This window comes from Meles meles, chromosome 19 (assembly GCF_922984935.1).
Source record: "Meles meles chromosome 19, mMelMel3.1 paternal haplotype, whole genome shotgun sequence".
Classification (NCBI taxonomy): domain Eukaryota; kingdom Metazoa; phylum Chordata; class Mammalia; order Carnivora; family Mustelidae; genus Meles; species Meles meles.
Window position 1 is genome coordinate 29,767,465 of NC_060084.1, and position 18,873 is coordinate 29,786,337.

Consider the following 18,873-nt stretch of genomic DNA (forward strand, 5'->3'; position numbering starts at 1 on the left):
AGATGATTAGGAATTAGTAAGGGTCATTGTGGGATCATTACATGTCAAAGGAACAATAGCTTAAGAATTAGGGAGAATGTGGAGCATAGCTCTTTCTGGAAATCAGTGGTTTTCAGATGGTTTCAGTGGTTTTCTACATTATGGCACACCTGTGGAGGCTCAGGAGACGATGCTGAAAAGATAGGCACGTCCTGACCATTAAGGCGTCTGTGTATCATCTGAGTAGGTTAGAGAGAGAGAGAGAGAGAGAGCGCCGAATCCTAACCACTAGACCACCAGGGAAGTTTCATCTGAGTAGGTTAAAGTCTATCCTGAAGTTCTATGGGCAGCCAATGAGGGCTTTTAAGGAAGGGGGAAGATCACTCACTAATTAAACCAATACTTAGCATTTGCTGTGTTCCAAGCTTTATTCTAGGCAGTGAAGAAGGGAAATAATCCTCTTGCTCTTAGGGAGTTTACACTCTTGAATCGCATTTTAAAAGAGCATACTATCAATAATGTAAAGAACAGATTAGAGGCACAGAGACTAATTAAAAAGTAATTAGAGAATGCTACTCTGTGGTTATCCCCACTTGATAGATTTTTTTTAATTGCCTCTACCCTATAATGTCACAAAAGTGAGACTAGAAGTAGTGTCCTAGATAAGTATCATTTATGCCAGTTACACTGTGACTCTGAATTACCTGCTAACTGTGTAAGCACTTTAAGATCACACAGTTTGTTTTTTTCATGATTCAGAATCTCACAGCTCCTAGTTCTCTCTTAGAAACGTTGATCCTTAAAAGGAATCTAACAGATTTCCCAGGACTTAGACATATTACTTGGTTCTTCCTCTTTTCTTCGTGTCTATGATGTATAATTAATCATAGATTACTTCATTTTGTTTCATTTCATTTACAACATTTATGAGCTTCGCTTTGTCAGAGGGAAACGCTTGTCCCCTCCTTTTCTTTCCAAAGTGGCATAATTACTGTTAGCATCTTTTTTAACAGACTACATAAAGTTTAGTGGCTGGATTAAATCAAGTCATTAACATAATGTGCTACCCAATTTGCCCCTATCTCTCTTCGTTTCCAGGACATCAAAGTGCCACAGAGCACCAGTGTAATTGGGCCTTGCTGGCCTGTCAGATTTCGTCAGCCTGATGACTGCTGCTTTCACTGAAAAGCTTCTAGGCATGATAATTAAGGGGGGGAGGGGGGGAGCCTGAGAAATGTAAAACTTTGGACATTTTTCTATGAATATTTTATTAATTTGAATAATCAGAAGTTAACAGTATCAATTTGATGTATAATACATTGATTAAAAGCCTTGTTTTAGGTCCTTAAAATAGACATCAAAACCAAAAATTTGCATCTGCCATGGCATTAAAAAAAAGAATTAACAATCCTTCTTGCAAAGTATTTCTAGTTTTATCACTTAAACCATGGAGCCTTCCATTTTCGCAATGAAATGTACAAACATCAATTTACAGATTTCTTCAGGAGCGCGCACAGGTGAGAACGGGAGCTCACGCTGGAAGAGCAGTGGACTCTTCTGTGCTTTGCATATTTGCATCCCTCTGCTCTACTAATAGCGGTTTGTAAAAATTGTCATATTCAATTGGACTAACTTACAATTCCACCTAGAAAGCAGGTCCTCTTGAACTGTATGAGCTGGCATTCCCAGGTGATTGCAATAATGATCTTCAGCAACATATGTATTAAAGATTTGAAGGGCGAAACGGCATAGAGCAACTCATTACTTTTAGAATTCACGTACTAAAAATTACTAAATCACTTCAGAATCAAATATGATATCCTATCAGTGGGTAAAGTAATTCCCTCCCAATATTTTACATATGGAAGCTTAAGCTAATAGAGTAAGTTTCAAAATATATTTTAGGTTAAAACAAGAAATGTTGAATTACTTCCTGGTAGTAATTGCTTCCAAAACTCTTTTTTATGTTTTGCAACTTAATTATCTCTTCCTAATATACTAGGGACATCTTTCCAATAGCAATATACTCCATTTCTTTTAACACATCCATAATATTCCTACTGCACAGCTCTACCATATTGACTTAAACCCCTTTTGGTGGACTCAGGTTTCTACCAGTGTTTTCTAATACAAACATTTCTGGTTAAAGCAACAATAGATATTAATTTCTGCTTCCCTACATCACACCTTTGCCAAACTGATGGTTAAGAAATTATGCCTCACCGATAATTCCATTACAAAGAAGCAAAAAAGGGAAAATATTTGTATATATGTACATACATACTTATACATGAGCATACAGATACAACATTTAGGTTTATGTAAGCAAAGAAAATGTCTAAAAGTATATAATCCAAACACCATTAGCAGTATCTCCGAGACATGGCTCAGGGCAGGGGTCAGAAAACTGTGGCCCATGTCAAACGCATCCCTCTACCTGTTTTTGTAAACAAAGTTTTATTAGAACAGAGCCACACCCATCACATGTAAATACATAGTGTCTATGTTCTACACTTATTTTACAAGAGCTAAGTATTTGTAACAGAGACCATATGGCCTGCAATGCAAAAAATATTGGCGATCTGAGCCTTTAGAGCAAAAAATTGCCAACCCCTGAGTTGGGAGGAAACAAGGAACTTTTCTACTTTACTTTTTAGGATTTATATTGTTGCATTATTTTTAACGATGAATGCAGATTGCTTCTAGAAAGTAAATAATTTGTAGGCTAATGCTATAATAAGATGTTAAATAACTAAAGAACGATCTAATATGAATATTTTAGAAACTTTTTAAAGAGATTTTATTTATTTATTTCCTTGTTTATTTATTTATTTATTTGATAGAGGGCACGAGCAGGGGGAGGAGCAGAGAGAGATGCAGACTCCCCACTAAGCAGGGAGTCAGAAGGGCTCCATCCCAGGACCCCGGGATCATGACCTGAGCCAAAAGCAGACACTTAACTAACTGAACCACCCAGGCATCCCTTTAGAAGGCTTTTAACAAATTTTTTTTAAAGATTTTATTTATTTATTTGTCAGAGAGAGAATAGACACAAGTAGGCAGAGAGGCAGGCAGAGGCAGGGAGAGAAGCAGGCTCCCTGCTGAGCAAGGAGCCCAATGCGGGACTCGATCCCAGGACCCTGGGATCATGACCTGAGCCGAAGGCAATGGCTTCACCAACTAAGCCACCCATGCGTCCCCTTTTAATAAATATTTTAGAAAGGGTCAGCAAATGTAGGTCGAACCTTTTTTGGTTTAGTGCAGTGAATCTCAAAATTTGGTCCCCAGACCAGCAACATCAGCATCACCTGAGAACTTGTGAGGATGCAAATTCTTGGATCCCACCCCAGACCTCATGAATCAGAAACTCAGAGACTGGGTCCCAGCAATCTGTGTGTTTGTAATCAAACCTTTCCGGTTATTCTGGCATATGCTAGAGTTTGAGAACAACTTGAGGGAAAAGCGGCACTTCTCACTGTGACTGAACGCTAGGATCACCTAGAGAGCATTTTTAAATGCCAGGGCCCGGCTCCATTCGGCTCAGCCAAATCTGAATTTTGTTTAAAGCTCCCCTGGTGATACTAATGTGCAGCCAAAACTGAGAACCACTGTGCTATAACATCTGTTTTCAGTGACGGTGGAAAAGGAATGGCGCATCAAAATCACCTGAAATTGAGGGTAATTTTTAAAATTCTCTCCTTCCTTCACATTAACTGCCAGAGTAAGCCACAGTTAATGATGGAAATGTGTCATATCCCTCAGGTGTATTAGGACAGGAAAAAATATTCTGCCATTGCTTTAGAACATGTGGTAACAAGCTTCTGTAATTTCCTGACCCTTATAGATGCAGCAATTTACATGGTGTATAAGGGAGACCATGACAATATTCTAAAAATAAGTTCTCTAAACCCTAGCACCATTTTTTTTCTCCACCACTGAAGTTTTCAATATTTATAATAATTGTTCAATATAGGTCTTTCACAGAACCAATGAGAAAAGATAGGTTACTGCCACAGATGAAAGCTAGGGTTTTTGGTTTTGTTTATTAAAAATATTGTTATCTCAACAGTGTGAGTTTCTTTTTACTTTTATTTCTCCTAAAGAGCTGTTGTAGATCATCACCTTCTACTTCCATTTTGTATCTGTCATTTCACTATAAGTGCCAAGTGCTACCTACCATGGCTCCTAAGAGGTTGGCTTTGTTTCTATTTATTTACACACATACACACACACACCACATTTTTATGGTGATAAATATAATACTCATGTAAATTCATGTAACCGTTTGAGGAGTAATTTGAATTTCTCCTATCTCTCACTTAGCAATTCCCCTAAGAGAATCACTCACATACGCAGGAAAACATAAAGGGATAGACAATGCGACATTTTCTGTTAATAGCAAAAAATTGTGAACAACTCAGTTGTTTATCAGTAGAGAAATAAATGGACTATAGATTGTGTATGCAATATGAATGGAATTCTGTATAAAGTATGATTGAATTCAATTTAAATTATAAACACAAATTTCTAAATATAGTATTGAGTAAAACACAAGTTGCAGAATGATTAATAGAGGAGGTTATCACTAATATGAAATGTAAAAACAGAAAGCAGTACTATCTGTTGTTAATGGAAATATACATATGTTGCAGGAAACATACCAGCATGTTTGGGAGTGATACACATCACTTTCAGGATGCTGGTTTCCTCTGAGGGAAGGAGAGAAAGGAAATAGGAGGTGGGGGCTTTAGCTGCATCTGAAATATTTTATTTCTTCAGTAACAGCAAAAAAGTTTGAATCAGATACAGCAAAATGGTAACCTCTGTTTAAGATGTTGAGTCCCTGAGTATGCCAAATTACTTTCTATACTTTATAATTTTACAGAAATGCTTATTCACTGTAGAGATTTAGAAAGAAATAAAACTGACGTGTAATCTCAACCGAGTTAGAGTTAAATCTAACTGATACAAGTTGCAAAACCTTTCTCATAGGCCATTCTCAGTTAAGGAATACTATGTTTAAGGGCTGTCAAGTATAATTAATTTTTAGGAAGCTAACAGTTCAACTCCAGTGTAGCTGCTCTGATGTCGGAAGAATTCAGCATGATCCTCTAAGTAAAACAAAAAATTTAAACATACCAATAAAAGCTTAAGTAAATGCTATAGAAAAATATGGCCTAAAAAATGAATGAACATCAATCACGAAGCAATAGTGGAATTGAGCCAAAATCATGAGAGCTGTAACTTTTTTTCTCTGGGAGTAATACTAGCTGTCATCACATTTCTAGATCATTCAGTCACATAATATGTAGTGTCCATCTATACAGACAACTAAAAATAAGTTGCTTTTGCAATTCATATTTGAGTGACTTCTATACTTCTGTCACCACAGTCAGAATTTTTAAATGCTCTTTTTATAGGCTGACATCAACATCTTTTCTAACTAGGGAAGTTAAAAGGGCAATTGGTGACGGAGACCAAAAAAGTAATATCATACTTAGTAACAAACGCTCATACATATAGAAAACAGGAGGGATGCCTGGGTGGCTCAGTCCGTTAAGTGTCAGATTCTCGATTTCAGCTCAGGTCATGATCTCAGGGTCATGGAATGGAGGCCTGAGGTGGCCTCCACGCTCAGTATGGAGTGTGAGGAGATTTTCTTTCTCCCTTTACCTCTGCCCTTACCCCACCTGGGGCCCCACACCCTGCATAGGAGCTCTCTCTACAAAAAAAAAGGAAACAGGAAAAGCCTAAAGCCTAGACTGTATGGCAAACTTGCTATATGTGAAGGCTGTTAATGTCCTGCCGAAGAGCCCCGTCATGTTCTAGTGATTCTGAAGAGACATTACTATGCATCCGAATATCGTTATCCCTTCCCAGGCTCCTAAAGGAACTTTTTTCCTTGCTTTATTATGAAAAATTTCAAACATACAAAAAAGTTGAAATAATAGTAACCTGTCATCTCAATTCTACAATATTGACCTGTCTTTCAAATACTCTTATTTAACTAAAATCTAGAACAGCAAGATTTCTGAATATTCTTCAACAGTTATTCATCACCGGCTTACCCAAACAGGGGAGACACAGTAAATATTTGTTAAAAGAGAAAACACCAATAATTGCCGCTTCACCTATTTCTGGCAACATACAAAAGATAATCTGAATATATAAAAGATGTTCAATCTCCCTTGACTCTGTATCTTTAACTGACTATTGAGGGCCTACTATGTGCCAGATAGGATGTTGAACAGCAGAAGAGTAATAAAGATACAGCTCTGGTCTCTAGGAGCTCACAGTCTCCAGAGAGAGGCAGGTGGGTAAAGAAATCCAGGCAGTATAATGTGACTGAACAGTGCAGTGAGGGTCCAGTGGGGGAACCAGCTTGCTCTGGAAGATTTGTGATGCCATCATAAAAGGACAGGAGGTATGGCCCAGGGCCTAAAATAAGCAGAATTTTGTCGGATAGAGAAGATTTTCGACACAAAACCTGAGCTGTATAAACAGCACACCCCTGGTCCAGGAAAATGACTGGAGTGAAGGTTAATCTGCTTTCAAGCAGAAAGGTGATACCTGATTTGTTTTTAGAGCGAGAATTTAGCCGCAAGAAGAATAGTTGCCGCTGTAGACAAGGGATTAGGGCAAGAGTGCCTTGCCTCTTTTCCAGCCCTGAAAGTAGATCCACTTCGCAGGAAGAAACCACATGTGGTTTTGTCTTTATCTCCCCAGTAGCTGATATGGTGTTGAAATATCATAAGCTTTCAATAATTTGACGACTCATTGAGGTATTTAAGAAGGAAAATGAACAGGAATGGGTCATCTGTAGGATGTGGTGGGTACGAAAACTGGGGATGGCAGAAGTGGCCCCACAGTCTCCTGGTTGTCTATGACCAGGAGGATGGCTGTGTCACCTGAGATAGGAAGCTGCAGAGGATGAATGGAGTTTGGGGGAGAGGAGAGAATTTGAGTTCATTTCTGACACTAAGTTGGAGTTGTCAGTTATACAGTTGGAAATGCTTCCTAATCTTCAAAATTTTAATATGTAATCTAGTTGAACTTTCGATGCACAGAGGCAAGAACACACCAGAATTGTTCCGATGTTCAAAAATAAATTGGCTAGTTGGCTAGCCCAATAGCCAAAATATATCATGTTTGGAAAATTCTTTATTCAGAGCATGCTTCCCTAAATACATACAATTTGGATAATTTGGAACTTGTCCCTTTTTGATGTATTTTAAGTTGGTTTATGTAGCGTAAAAAGAACAAAGAAATGATAACTTCTTTCCGGAATATTAGAGAATTTAGAAGGACATAGGATAGAGGTAATGAGGTTGGGGCAAGATAGGGGTGGGGTGGAAAACAGTAACAAAAGACCGGACCAGAAAGGAGATGATGTCATGTGAGGAATGTTAAAGCTCTTTTATTTATTTGTATAATACGGTAGGTTTTCTTTTGGTTTGTTTGGTATTGGAAGTTTTGGTTTGTTTCTTTGCCTGTAATCTACTTTCATTTAGAATTAGATTTTTATATATAGTCTTATTTAACAACCTAAATACATTCTTAGAAAAATGCAAGTTTTCATATGGGAACTATATACTTAATATATTATTAATAAAATAACCTACCAGTTAAATAAATTTGATTCCTCTGCTGTTTAAAAGTTCATTCGCCTCTTCATTGAGTTCCACGATAAACAACTTTAAATTCTTCTTTTCACATTGTAGAAATAAAATGTATATGCCTCTTTTGCCTTTTTATGGCTAATTTCCTTTAATTCTTCTGTGCAGAAATGAACAAGAGGTTTTATAAGAAATTATTGTTATAACAATTCTGAGTTTTTTCAAATTACAAGTCATGTAAAAGGCTTAATTATGCATCGTGCTGCATTTGAAGCAGAATTGTAAAATGGGTGTTCATGTGTGGTGTTTTGACAACAACCATACATTTTAAGGAAAAAATAATATCACTTAAAATATTTTCTTTACCACGTTACTCTTCGGCAAGCAGAAAAGGGCTTTTCTGAAGTGAGGTTAGACAATGGAGCCAACTTCATTTTTTATGCACGTGAACGGAGAGGGCTTGAGGTTATTAGTTGAAACCGAGTAACCTTTCCAGGCTTTCATCTCTTTCTTTTCAAATTTGAATATGAAAAGCATATTCAAGTCAAAGACCATCACTTTAATGACATTTGGCAGTCATTTGATTTATTAGGTTTTAGAAAAAATTTTCCTTTAAATATTTCATCATACTATGCTAATCCTAGTAATATTGCCAGCTGCAGCCTTGTACCTGTATTAGTGGAGACAGAATGGTGTGGAATTTTCTCTGTCATCCTAGTAAAATTTCCATGAATCTACTGAATAATAAAATAACCTTATTGAAATATTCAGATTTGGGTTTTTAGTTAAAGTGTCTTAGAATACATAATAAAAGAAAATGTCTTTTGAAAGAATGGGGTAAAATTACTTCATCAAATATTGAGGGGGTTTGACAGTAATAGAAATTGTTCTTTATGGGGATATTGTTACAATAGGATAGTTATGCTTTTCAGTTTGATTAATTACATTATGTACTTTGAAATATCTAAGTAATCACTGTGATGAATTTGCACACTGATTTATGTTTGACAGTGGGTTCCTAAAATTTGGTCATATAGACAGGTCTCAGTTTCAGGATTTTCTAATTATTATTTGAAGTTATATAATCTACAGTAGCATGCTTCTGAATTTAGTAAAGAGGGATTTAGTAAAAGGGAATGAAGCACAAATTTAAAATTGTAAGAAACAAATATTTAAGTGAGGGGTTATCTTGGTGTGATCTAATTTTTTAGTCATAGTCTATAGTTTGTTTTAAATCGTTACTGAAGGGAACATGTATGGCTCGTTTAGTAATGTCTGTGACACCAAAAATCTATTAAGGATTGAAATGAAAATTACACAGTAAAATGGATATATTTTTAGCTGTTAATTCTGTAATTACAAGGCAATATGTAGTAAAATAGATAACAATTTTGTTTCTTTTGTTTGAAAACATTTCTTACTGAATGAAATATGTTGTGGCAGAATATATAAGAGGATGAACTATAGTTTCTGCTCTCCTTAATATGGATTCATATAGCGACATTTATTAGCATAATAGCTATAAAGTATTCAACAGGCTTTGATCTCTGCATAACCGAAACTTTCTCAGGTACTATAGATTAAATAAAAGCAGTGATAAACATGTACTTCATTACATAGTTTGAAATAAGGCCAACTGATACTTGTCATTCTGAGAGCAATCGGAGATGAAGATCTCATAATCTTCCCCCTGATAGACTACTAGTGGGGTATTTATAGCCTCAAATGTAAATCAGGAGACTATTGCCATGACACTGTTAACTTCAAACCCTGGGGCATTAGAATCTCATTCTCTCTCTCTCTGTCGTGAATAATCTATCATGTGTAACTATACAGTAGTGTACAATGCGTTCCAAAAAAGAAACCCATTGGCCTTCATGTTTTATTTAAAATTGATAGTGAAAAAGTAAAGGGGGTTTTGCTCATTTGTTTTATGTTTCTTTGTTGGTTTTCTTGTTTTTGCTCTTTAAACAGCTATCAGAAAAAATTCAGATTGAGATCATAGCTCTAAGCCTTAATGATTCTCGAGTAACTGCAGATGACACTATCCAACGGCTGTTCGTGGAATGCAGATTCTACAGTCTTCCTGCTGAAGAGACACCTGTGTCCCTTCCAAAACCCAAGAGTGGGCAGTGGGTCTACTATAATTATAGCAATGGTATGTATGGTTCCTTTATAATTCAGACTTTCATTTTTGTCTTATCTGTGAAGGTAGCTGCAGGAACAAGGAGAAAGTGTAATTCTCTAATGTTCACGTAAAGTCATGAAAGTCTCATCAGAATGGATTAATAAATAAAATAAAGTCGAACCTGTACCATAAGGATTAAATTTCAAATTTGAATTGCAATTAACTCTTCAAATTAACTTTGAAGTAATATTAAAGAGAAAACAAAAACAGTAGAAAAACAATGTCCGTAGACGTTCCTGCTATAATATAGCATCAATAGAAAAATGTCACCTGGGTCTACGACTGAACTGAATCAAAAAGTCTAATATTTCACAGGGAAAAAAAAGTACTACTAGCTTTTTAATCATATGATTCAAACCATTCAGTGACCTAGTATTTTCTACCTGTCTGGTCAATGTCATCACATGGATGTTTTTACAATATACATATATCTCTCTCCTAGTGTCTATATGTTCAGCATTTTAGTTGAGTGAAATACATTCTTAGAATACCTTTTCATGATTTAGCCCACACATGCACTGATAGCTGCAGGCAGGTTTTCTCTTTGAGGGCTTTATCTATCGGCTAGTTGACATCTAAGTCAGACCCAACTGGTACCCTGTAAATTCTTCGATCAGCCAACTTTAAGATGTTTTAAATAATAGTATATATCAGTGTATAATTAAAGAGGAGTAAAAATAATCATATCAGCTGACATGACCCTGTGTTAAAAGCCTTAGGGCTTACTAAGTTCTAAAGCCATATATTAAAACAAACCATAAAGATGGAGTATTGCATTATCTTTAGCAAAACAGGCCATTTTATGCTAGTTGAACACTAATATTTTTTTCTCACCAGTTTTATAATTGTATTTTAATCAATATATGTAATCATGCTAATGATTGTATATATATCATGCTACTGATTGATCATGCGTAAGATTACAAATGCTCGTGGTTTCTTGTGTGTGTGCCGTGTGTGTGCGTACATGTGCACACACCTGCTATTTTTGGAAGCATAGTCATAGCTTGAGACAATAATTATGAGTATCTAGAAATCTGTTCTAGTCTTCCCTGTATCCACAGTTCTTATTAGTTATATGAACTTGGGCAAGATGTTTAAATTTCACGGTATCCTGTTTTCTTATCTATTGAATAAGGGGCTCTCTCAGATCCCCTCCAGCTCAAATTCTATAATTCTATAATGACAGATAGGTTGAGAAATCACAGGGGAAATAAATAGTGTGGTCAGGACAAGAATCTGATTCCTCCTTCCTTTCACTGACCTGATATAACAGAAACATTTCCAAAAATATTTTTTTAAGCTTCCTAGAGATCTTTTACCTGCAAAGTTTCAGAAAAGTAAACCATGTCAAAATATTATTAGTAATGGAAGAACTGATCTTAGACAACTAATTGTAATGAAGATACCCAAGAAAAGAGACAACGTTTTCTGGCTTTTGTATTATTCTTTTTAAAGGTCAGCAGTAGAATGCTTGGTTAGACTGACAACAAAAGAGCTTTTTAGAAATCGTACACTGAGAAATTTGGCCTGCTGCACAACAGATTGTTTTTATTTGCATAAGAAGCGATGCAAATCATTCTGGGGTTGCAACCTGTTAACACATCCTCAAGTGTCCTGCATTTTGTAACGTTCGTTCTCAGGCTTTGTGGGGGGCTTTTTATTAGTTGGTTGGCATTGACTCAGGTATATTTTTTCCTTTTACTGCAAGATACCTTCCTATCTAATTGGCATTTTAAGAGCTGCTTATGTTTCTAATGAATAATTAGTCATCTGAATGCAACAAGAAAACTAATAATTTACTAGAAGTGAATTCCGTAGAAATGTTTACTATACCTTTTCTCAGCTTCTCTTCCTACCTATTGAGATTTGACTATGAGAATTTTAAAGGCTAATTGAAAAGAATTGTAAGGATATTTAAATCCCCTCCTGGTGGGAAGGGAGAGAAATATATACTGTGCTTCCAAGCAAAATAATACTGTTTTTATCTATTATATCTGAAAAAATGTAGTCTTAGGTCCTCAGCAAATTTGAGAAGTAAGATTAACCTTGTAGGAGACTTTATTTTATTTTTCACTTAATTATGACATAGTAAAAATGTTTATTTTTAAATTATTGGATTTACATCACCTTCAGTGCAGGAGAATCTCCTTGAATCTTTGGTTAATAAGTAACTATCTCATCTAATTATTGTAATAATTTGCCATTCACTTGTGACTTGATGTAAAAGGTCAATATAATGTAGACTTACATCTTCCAAATCTTATTAAATGTTAATGAAAGTAATTTTATTTCCAAACTGACTTTTTAATTCAGATGGAAAATCTAAAGGACAATTAGTACATGCTATCTTCTATTTGAACACCATACCAGTTGAGAGGTTGATGGAACCTCACAATGATTTTTATCCTGCATTATGGCTTGAATCCTTTCAAAAGGGATTTGTATCCCGAGGCCTAAATTAGGTACATAAAAAGAGAGGTTTAGTCTAGTGATTCCCACAATTATTTATAGCCTGATTCAGTCTTTATTAAGAGGTGTTAATACCAGTTTCACTTACACAAAAAATATATCTTCTTAAGGCTGGAAATGCTGGGGGTGGCGGGGGGAGGTTGAATTCACTTGCGAGACATTTGTAGCATGAACAAAACATTTGTATTTTATCGGGCCTAAAAATTTTGCTCAGAGAATGCTGAGAAAGCAAGAAAATAGTTTGGAAAAAATAAGATTAATGGTGGGTTTGAAGAATGTTGTCTGGGCTGAATAAAGCCTTCTAGGGAATTGACAGTGGGAAGAAAAAGATTAATGAAATCATCCAAAGTTTTTATGAGACTTATACAGATCTGGGTCCTTAGTCTCTGAGCACTGAACAGTCTATGTTTTGGAACAATTAAAGTTCAATTCGGGAGATGAAAACAATGCAGAATTTACCTTTTGTCACTAATAGGAAGAGAAATTTGGCAAAGATAAGGATTAGGGGAATGATGACACTCCAACACAAAAAGTTTTCTGAGATTGAAGTTTATCAACCTTTGTAATTAAGCCATCTCCATCTCTTCTGCCAAATGACACTGGCAAAGAATGTAAGGATTTTTTCAAACTGCACAAGTGATGGTTTTTAATGGTATACAATTCAACATCAGTTTGTGTTTTTGGACTACTACTTTGTACCTCTTTTGAGTTATCTGGTTTCAGTAAGTTTTGTCTAAATCTAGCAAGTCCTAAACAAATGTCATTTCTAATGAGAATAAAAGATGAATAGCTTAATTTTTAGAGTTCTGATACTTTTCAAATCACCAGAATTGTCTTTTAAAAGATCTCTTTGAAGTTTTGAAAGTGTAGGTTTTATTTTTAACTGTCTAGTTCCAGAACATCAAATGGATGTCCTTAGGACTGTGATCTAGAGGTGGCCCCAGTGTCCCGATTCTCACATGTTCAACACATAACTGTTCACTGGTTGCTGATCCTACTCAAAAATTATGCAAAGGGATGTTGAGCTACACAGTGGTTCTCAGTGTGTGACATCCTGACCAGGAGCAGCAGTAGCTGCTGTGAAGATAAAAATGCACATTCTCGGGCCCTAAACCAGACCTGCTGAATTAGAAATTCAGGGTGAGCTCATTGATGTGCATTCGAACCAGCCCTCCCAGGGATGCAGGCACACGTTAAGATGCCTATATTCTGGGCAATTTTTATGCAAGCAGGAGAGCTGGACTTCATATTTGGTATACATTTGGAGAAGTAAGCTGATGGGTAAGGAGCTTGAGTTTTTCCAGAAAGGAATTTTAAAAAGTGTTCAGCCCAAGAGAGTTGTTGAAGGCACCTGGACCAGCTGTACCCAAGCAAGATCCCTTTGTGAAAGAGTGAAAGGAGGATCAGGTGGCTTCCCTTGATACGGATATGGAGCTCTCTCTCACTCTCATCTGTGCTGACGATATGGTTGCAGCTTAAACAGCAGGAAAAGTTTTGGCTTCATATGGAAAAAGGAGAAGTTCTAGCATGGAGGTTATGAAGGTAGGCTCTGGAGGCAGATTTTGCTGGATTCAGAGTCTGGTTCTGCCCTTTCAATAGGTGAGGTTGGGCAAATTATTTACCTTCTTTGGGTCTATTTAATCATCTGTCAACTGTGGGACAGCATGGTTCTTAACACATGTGACTGCCATAAGAAAAGTATTGAGTGTAGGGGCGCCTGGGTGGCTCAGTGGGTTAAGCCGCTGCCTTCGGCTCAGGTCATGATCTCAGAGTCCTGGGATCGAGTCCCACATCGGGATCTCTGCTCAGCAGGGAGCCTGCTTCCCTCCCTCTCTCTCTCTGCCTACTTGTGATCTCTCTCTCGCTGTCAAATAAATAAATAAAATCTTTTAAAAAAAAAAAAAAGAAAAGTATTGAGTGTAGTACTTAGTACTACTTAGTGTACTTAGTGTAGTACTTAGCACATAAATATCACTCACTAAACGATGGTTGTCACTATTTGTATCATTGTTAAGAGAACCGGAAGTATGGTGTGCTGGCCAACTGCAAGAAGCAAAAGCAGATGGCCCAACTAGACCATTTTGTTTTTACCAATTTCAGTGAAAAAGATGTTTTTTTAAAAAAAATTTAAACATAGAATTGCCACATGGTACAGCAGTTCTACTTCTCTATACTTAACCCAGACGAGTTGAAAGCAAGCACTCTGACAGATGCCTGAATACCCGTGTTCATAGCAGCATTGTTTACATCATTTATAAGAGCCAAAAGGTGTTAACAACCCAAACAACCCAAATGTCCATCAGCAGACGAATGGATAAACACAATCTGTATATCCAAACGGAACATTATCCAGGCTTAAAAAGGAGTGAAATTCAGACTCATGCCAAGGATGAACCTTGAAAACATTATGCTAAGTGAAATAAGCTAGTCACAAAGGGACAAATATCGTATGGTTCTGCTTAATAAGAGGTACGTAGAAGTGTACCTAGAAGAGTCCGGTTCATAGAGACCAAAAGTAGAAGAGAGGTTACCAGGGCCTGGCGGATCCTGAGAGAGAGTTTTAGTTTGGGATGAAGAAAAAGCTCTGCACTGGGTGTTGTGCAAAAACAATGAATACTGTTATGCTGAAAAAATAAAAAAAAGAAAAAAAAAGAAAAAGCTCTGGAGCCGGATGGTATTCATGGTTGTACAACAGTATGAATGTAATGTCACTGAACATATGCTTAAAAATGGTTAAAATGATACATTTTATGTTATATGCATTTGGCCACATTAAAAAAATTAAATTAATTTGATCAAATTTTTAAAAATGAAAAAAATTTTTTTCAAGCTATTGAGATTTGTCAGAACTGGCCTAATTTAATTGGAAAACTGTGTGCATGCTGACTTTGAGTTCAGTCTTTTTTGTTTTTAATAACTGAGATAACTCATGTCTTCAAATAATGTAGAACACTATAGTTAACAGGACTCTACTGTGTATCTAAGAGTTGCTAAGAGCAGATCTTTAAAAAGTTCTTACCAGAAGAAGAAAAAAATGTGTGACTCAGTGAGGTAATGGATATTAACTAAACTTATTTTGGTACTCATTGTGTAATATGTACATATTACCTATCATATACATATCACATCATTATGTTATACACCTAAAATTAATACAATCACAGTAAAACTTGGGAGGAAATTATCCAAAAAATTATTACCAAAAAAATAATAATAATGTAGACCATGAAGCCTATTAAGCTTTGGAACTCTGAAGTGAAAAAGATATGCTCAACCACATTTCGAATTGGTGATTAACAACAAAACCAAAAAAAAATTTCCATTTGTCTTGGTGTCCTGGTGGCCAAAATGAGGTCCAGTCTACCAGCATTAGTGGAACTCATCTCTTAGAAAACCTTTTTAGCATTGATAAGCAAAGCACTATACTTACAAAATACTCTGAACCCTTTGTCTTTTCTGACTCCTATAAATCTCAGTAACCTGTATAATTAGTCACATTTACTGTTGCTGCATCGTGGGAACATCAATAAGCTAAGGGCCGCTGTGTGACCTTGGTTCTCACTTAAGCCCACGCCTAGACAGACGCGGATGTGTCTCCCACCCTGGGTGCCTAACTCCGTGCCCAGCATGTCAGCTGAGCCAAATGATTAAATGAATTGTATCATCATTTGAGATTGGACTAAAATTGTCCAGGGAAACATTCTCAGGATGAAATATGTTCATTCCCAGCGGAGTCTGGCTTTGGAATTGTCATGGTATCTTTCACCCTTCGTGTATTTTTGATCAGGGATAGTCTCTAAATTGAGGTCTGGTCACAGGGGACACTTTACCTCCAAAATGGCATCTGAAAAAGAAATGTCTTCAGAAGCTAAGGCATGCTGAATGGCTGCCAAGCTGAGAAAAAGTAATCAGGTTGAAAATTGGTGTTTGCTCTCTGAGATGCCATTTTCCCAAAGGGCAGGCACTTATTTACAGTTTCGAGTGTTCATCGCATTCTTCCTGATGCGACTTTAGATCAGCTATCTCATCTTGTATTTCGGTCTAATAAAGTCTGGCCACATTCCTGCATGCCAATGTGCACCCCCCGCTTTTTTTTTTTTTTTTAAGATTTATTTATTTAGAGAGAGAGTGCATGCAAGTGCGAGCAGGGTTGGGGCAGAGGGAGAGAGAGAGAGAGAATCCCCAAGCAGAGTCCCCACTGAGTGCAGAGCCTGACACAGGCCTCCATCCCGTGACCCTGAGATCATGACCTGAGCCCAAACTAAAGGTCGGATGATTAACCAACTGAGCCACCCCAGCACCGCCCCCATCCCCAACACGCACCATTAAAAACCAAAGACAAACTTCCTGCCCTGAAAACCCTCTCTCTGTTCCCTTCATTTCCCTCCCATCCCCACCCCTCCAACCCCAACACCAGCACACATCAGCCTATGGATTTCCTCAACCCAATACACCAGATGCTTCTTTTATTGCATGTTGTGGCAGGAAAGAAGGATTAAATTACCGAGGCTGTCAGGAAGGACAAGCTCCCTGCCATACATTATCATTATCACTCGCATCCCGGGTGAGAGAAAATGCAGTAAATCCCTCAAATACAAAGCAATAAAGACCGCTGGCTTTTACTGTCATGACTGCCAGTGTCATTAACAGGCAGTGACAGCAATGTGGCACTCTTAGATGTTGCTTGTATCCTTTCTGACAGCGTGCGCATAAACCCGCCCGTGACATGACAGTAGATCACATGACTGCTCATATTAGATTCTGCTTTCCAGAGCTGCTTTCTTTTCCCAGGCATACAAGTGAGGTGGTATGGCTTGTGTCTCTAAAAACAGGTATTTATACAAATACAGAATGGTACTGATGTAGCATATTCCTGAGTGACTTCTTTCTGGGAATTTTTTTTTTTTTTTTTTTTTTTGGTATAGTGATCTACGTGGATAAAGAGAAAAACCAAGCAAAGAGAGACATCTTAAAAGCGATACTACTGAAACAAGAGCTGCCTTACAGAAGGTACATTTAAGCATTCTACGTTATTGGATGTTTTCTGTAAAGTAGTTCTCCGTAGCGTGGTGTGGTGAAAGAAAGCTCAAGAAGCGGAATCAGAACCCCTGACTTCTCTGATTCACCCTGTGTCCTGGGATGAGTATGTTTCCTCTCGGTTTCTTTCTTCCAAGAAACAGAGTAGCCCTGCATACCGTGCGGAACAACTATAAAGATCTGACAGTGCTGTGCAAACCAAAACACCATATGGTGTATATCTAGTATCCCCTTAGAGTTCAAGTTCAAGTTCAACTGTAAATAGCTGACACAATTGCAAGGAGGGTGCCCTCTGGAGCCATGTGGCTTGAGCACAGATTCTTGTTTCATCACTTACAAGGTGACCTGGGACAAGCACCCTCCGCCTCATGTTCTTCATCTGGAAAATGGAGATGATACCAGATAGGGTGGTTGAGAGGCTTCAAGATGATATGGGGGGATGGCTAGAATAGGACATGACAACAGGAGTATGCAGTAAGGGTTCCTGGTCATCGATGTAAGTAGTAGCGGCAATGTCAATATTATTACATGTACTAGCTCATCAGCCTTCCAGACTCATTTTACTTTACTATCATTGTTTCATTATTCATCATTTCATGTTATTTTTAGTGCCTTTTTTTTTTTTTTTCCAAATCTTAACAGAAGATTTTGGATTCTGGTTCGGTAGAGAAATGATACCCCTGTAAGAAGGAAAATCCCTGGTCTTAGTAACTTCCTGCTTTTGTGCGAGCTCCCAAGTGTACAGTTTGAGGAGTTCTGTAAGGCGCTGCCCATCAGCCCCTTTGCTGGCTCTCCTTCCATGGCCAGGGTGGGCCCATTATCTCACTGTCGCCGTCTTTTCCTTGCCTTGGTGGCCCACAGATGACACTCCTAGTGCCTCAGAAGTAGAGCTCCCCACTGCTCGCCGTAGAAAGAGGCTCAAGTTCTCCCCTTTCTTAGAGGGCATGAAGGGAAGGTTAAAGACATTCTATTTTTCTTTTTTTTTTTTTTTAAGTTTTTATTCTTGAGTAACCTCTCTACCCAGCATGGGGCTCCGACTCACAACCCCGAGACCAAGAAGCACATGCTCCACGGACTGACCGAGCCAGCCAGGTGCCCCAAGACATTCTGTTTTTCTTTTCTTTTTTCTTTTTTTCGATTTTTCAAAAGAACTTGCAAACTAGCATCTGATCTCCCCTTTCAAGAAAGGAGACTGGAATTCTTAGCTCTTAGGATCTGAGAGTACCTTTTTCATTAACTCCTTAAAATACATATATCAATTCTTTGGATCTCAGTTCTGAAGAAAGTATGCTAAAAACCTTGTTAATGAGGCTGAAGTTCTGTCTTTCCCAGCATGGTAGCGAATCATTCAGGTTTTCCTTATTTACTTTGTGTAGTTGAGCTTCTTCCAAGGCCGCCTCAATGCCATCAGAGTTCCACGGCTGTCCCAGGTCACAAGTGCTTACACAGCACTGACCATGTCATCTGCCTCTCTGCAGCGAATGGGCTGGGTCGTTATTGTCCAGGACGGAGCTCTGTTTCCATGGGGAAGCACTGGGCTGGACTTCCCAGTCTTCGCAGTCTGGTTTGTCTACCTCTGTG

General features: G+C 37.6%; 1 protein-coding gene across 3 annotated transcripts in view; it reads left to right on the plus strand.

Annotated features, from left to right (window-relative positions):
• Positions 1-18,873, plus strand: part of RPGRIP1L (RPGRIP1 like) — a 97,241-nt gene that overhangs the window by 69,002 nt on the left and 9,366 nt on the right. For all 3 annotated transcript variants that reach the window (XM_045989138.1, XM_045989136.1, XM_045989137.1), the window contains 2 exons: positions 9,570-9,753; positions 17,181-17,265. In XM_045989138.1, coding sequence (XP_045845094.1) covers positions 9,570-9,753; positions 17,181-17,265 — 269 coding nt within the window. The remainder of the gene's footprint in view (positions 1-9,569; positions 9,754-17,180; positions 17,266-18,873) is intronic.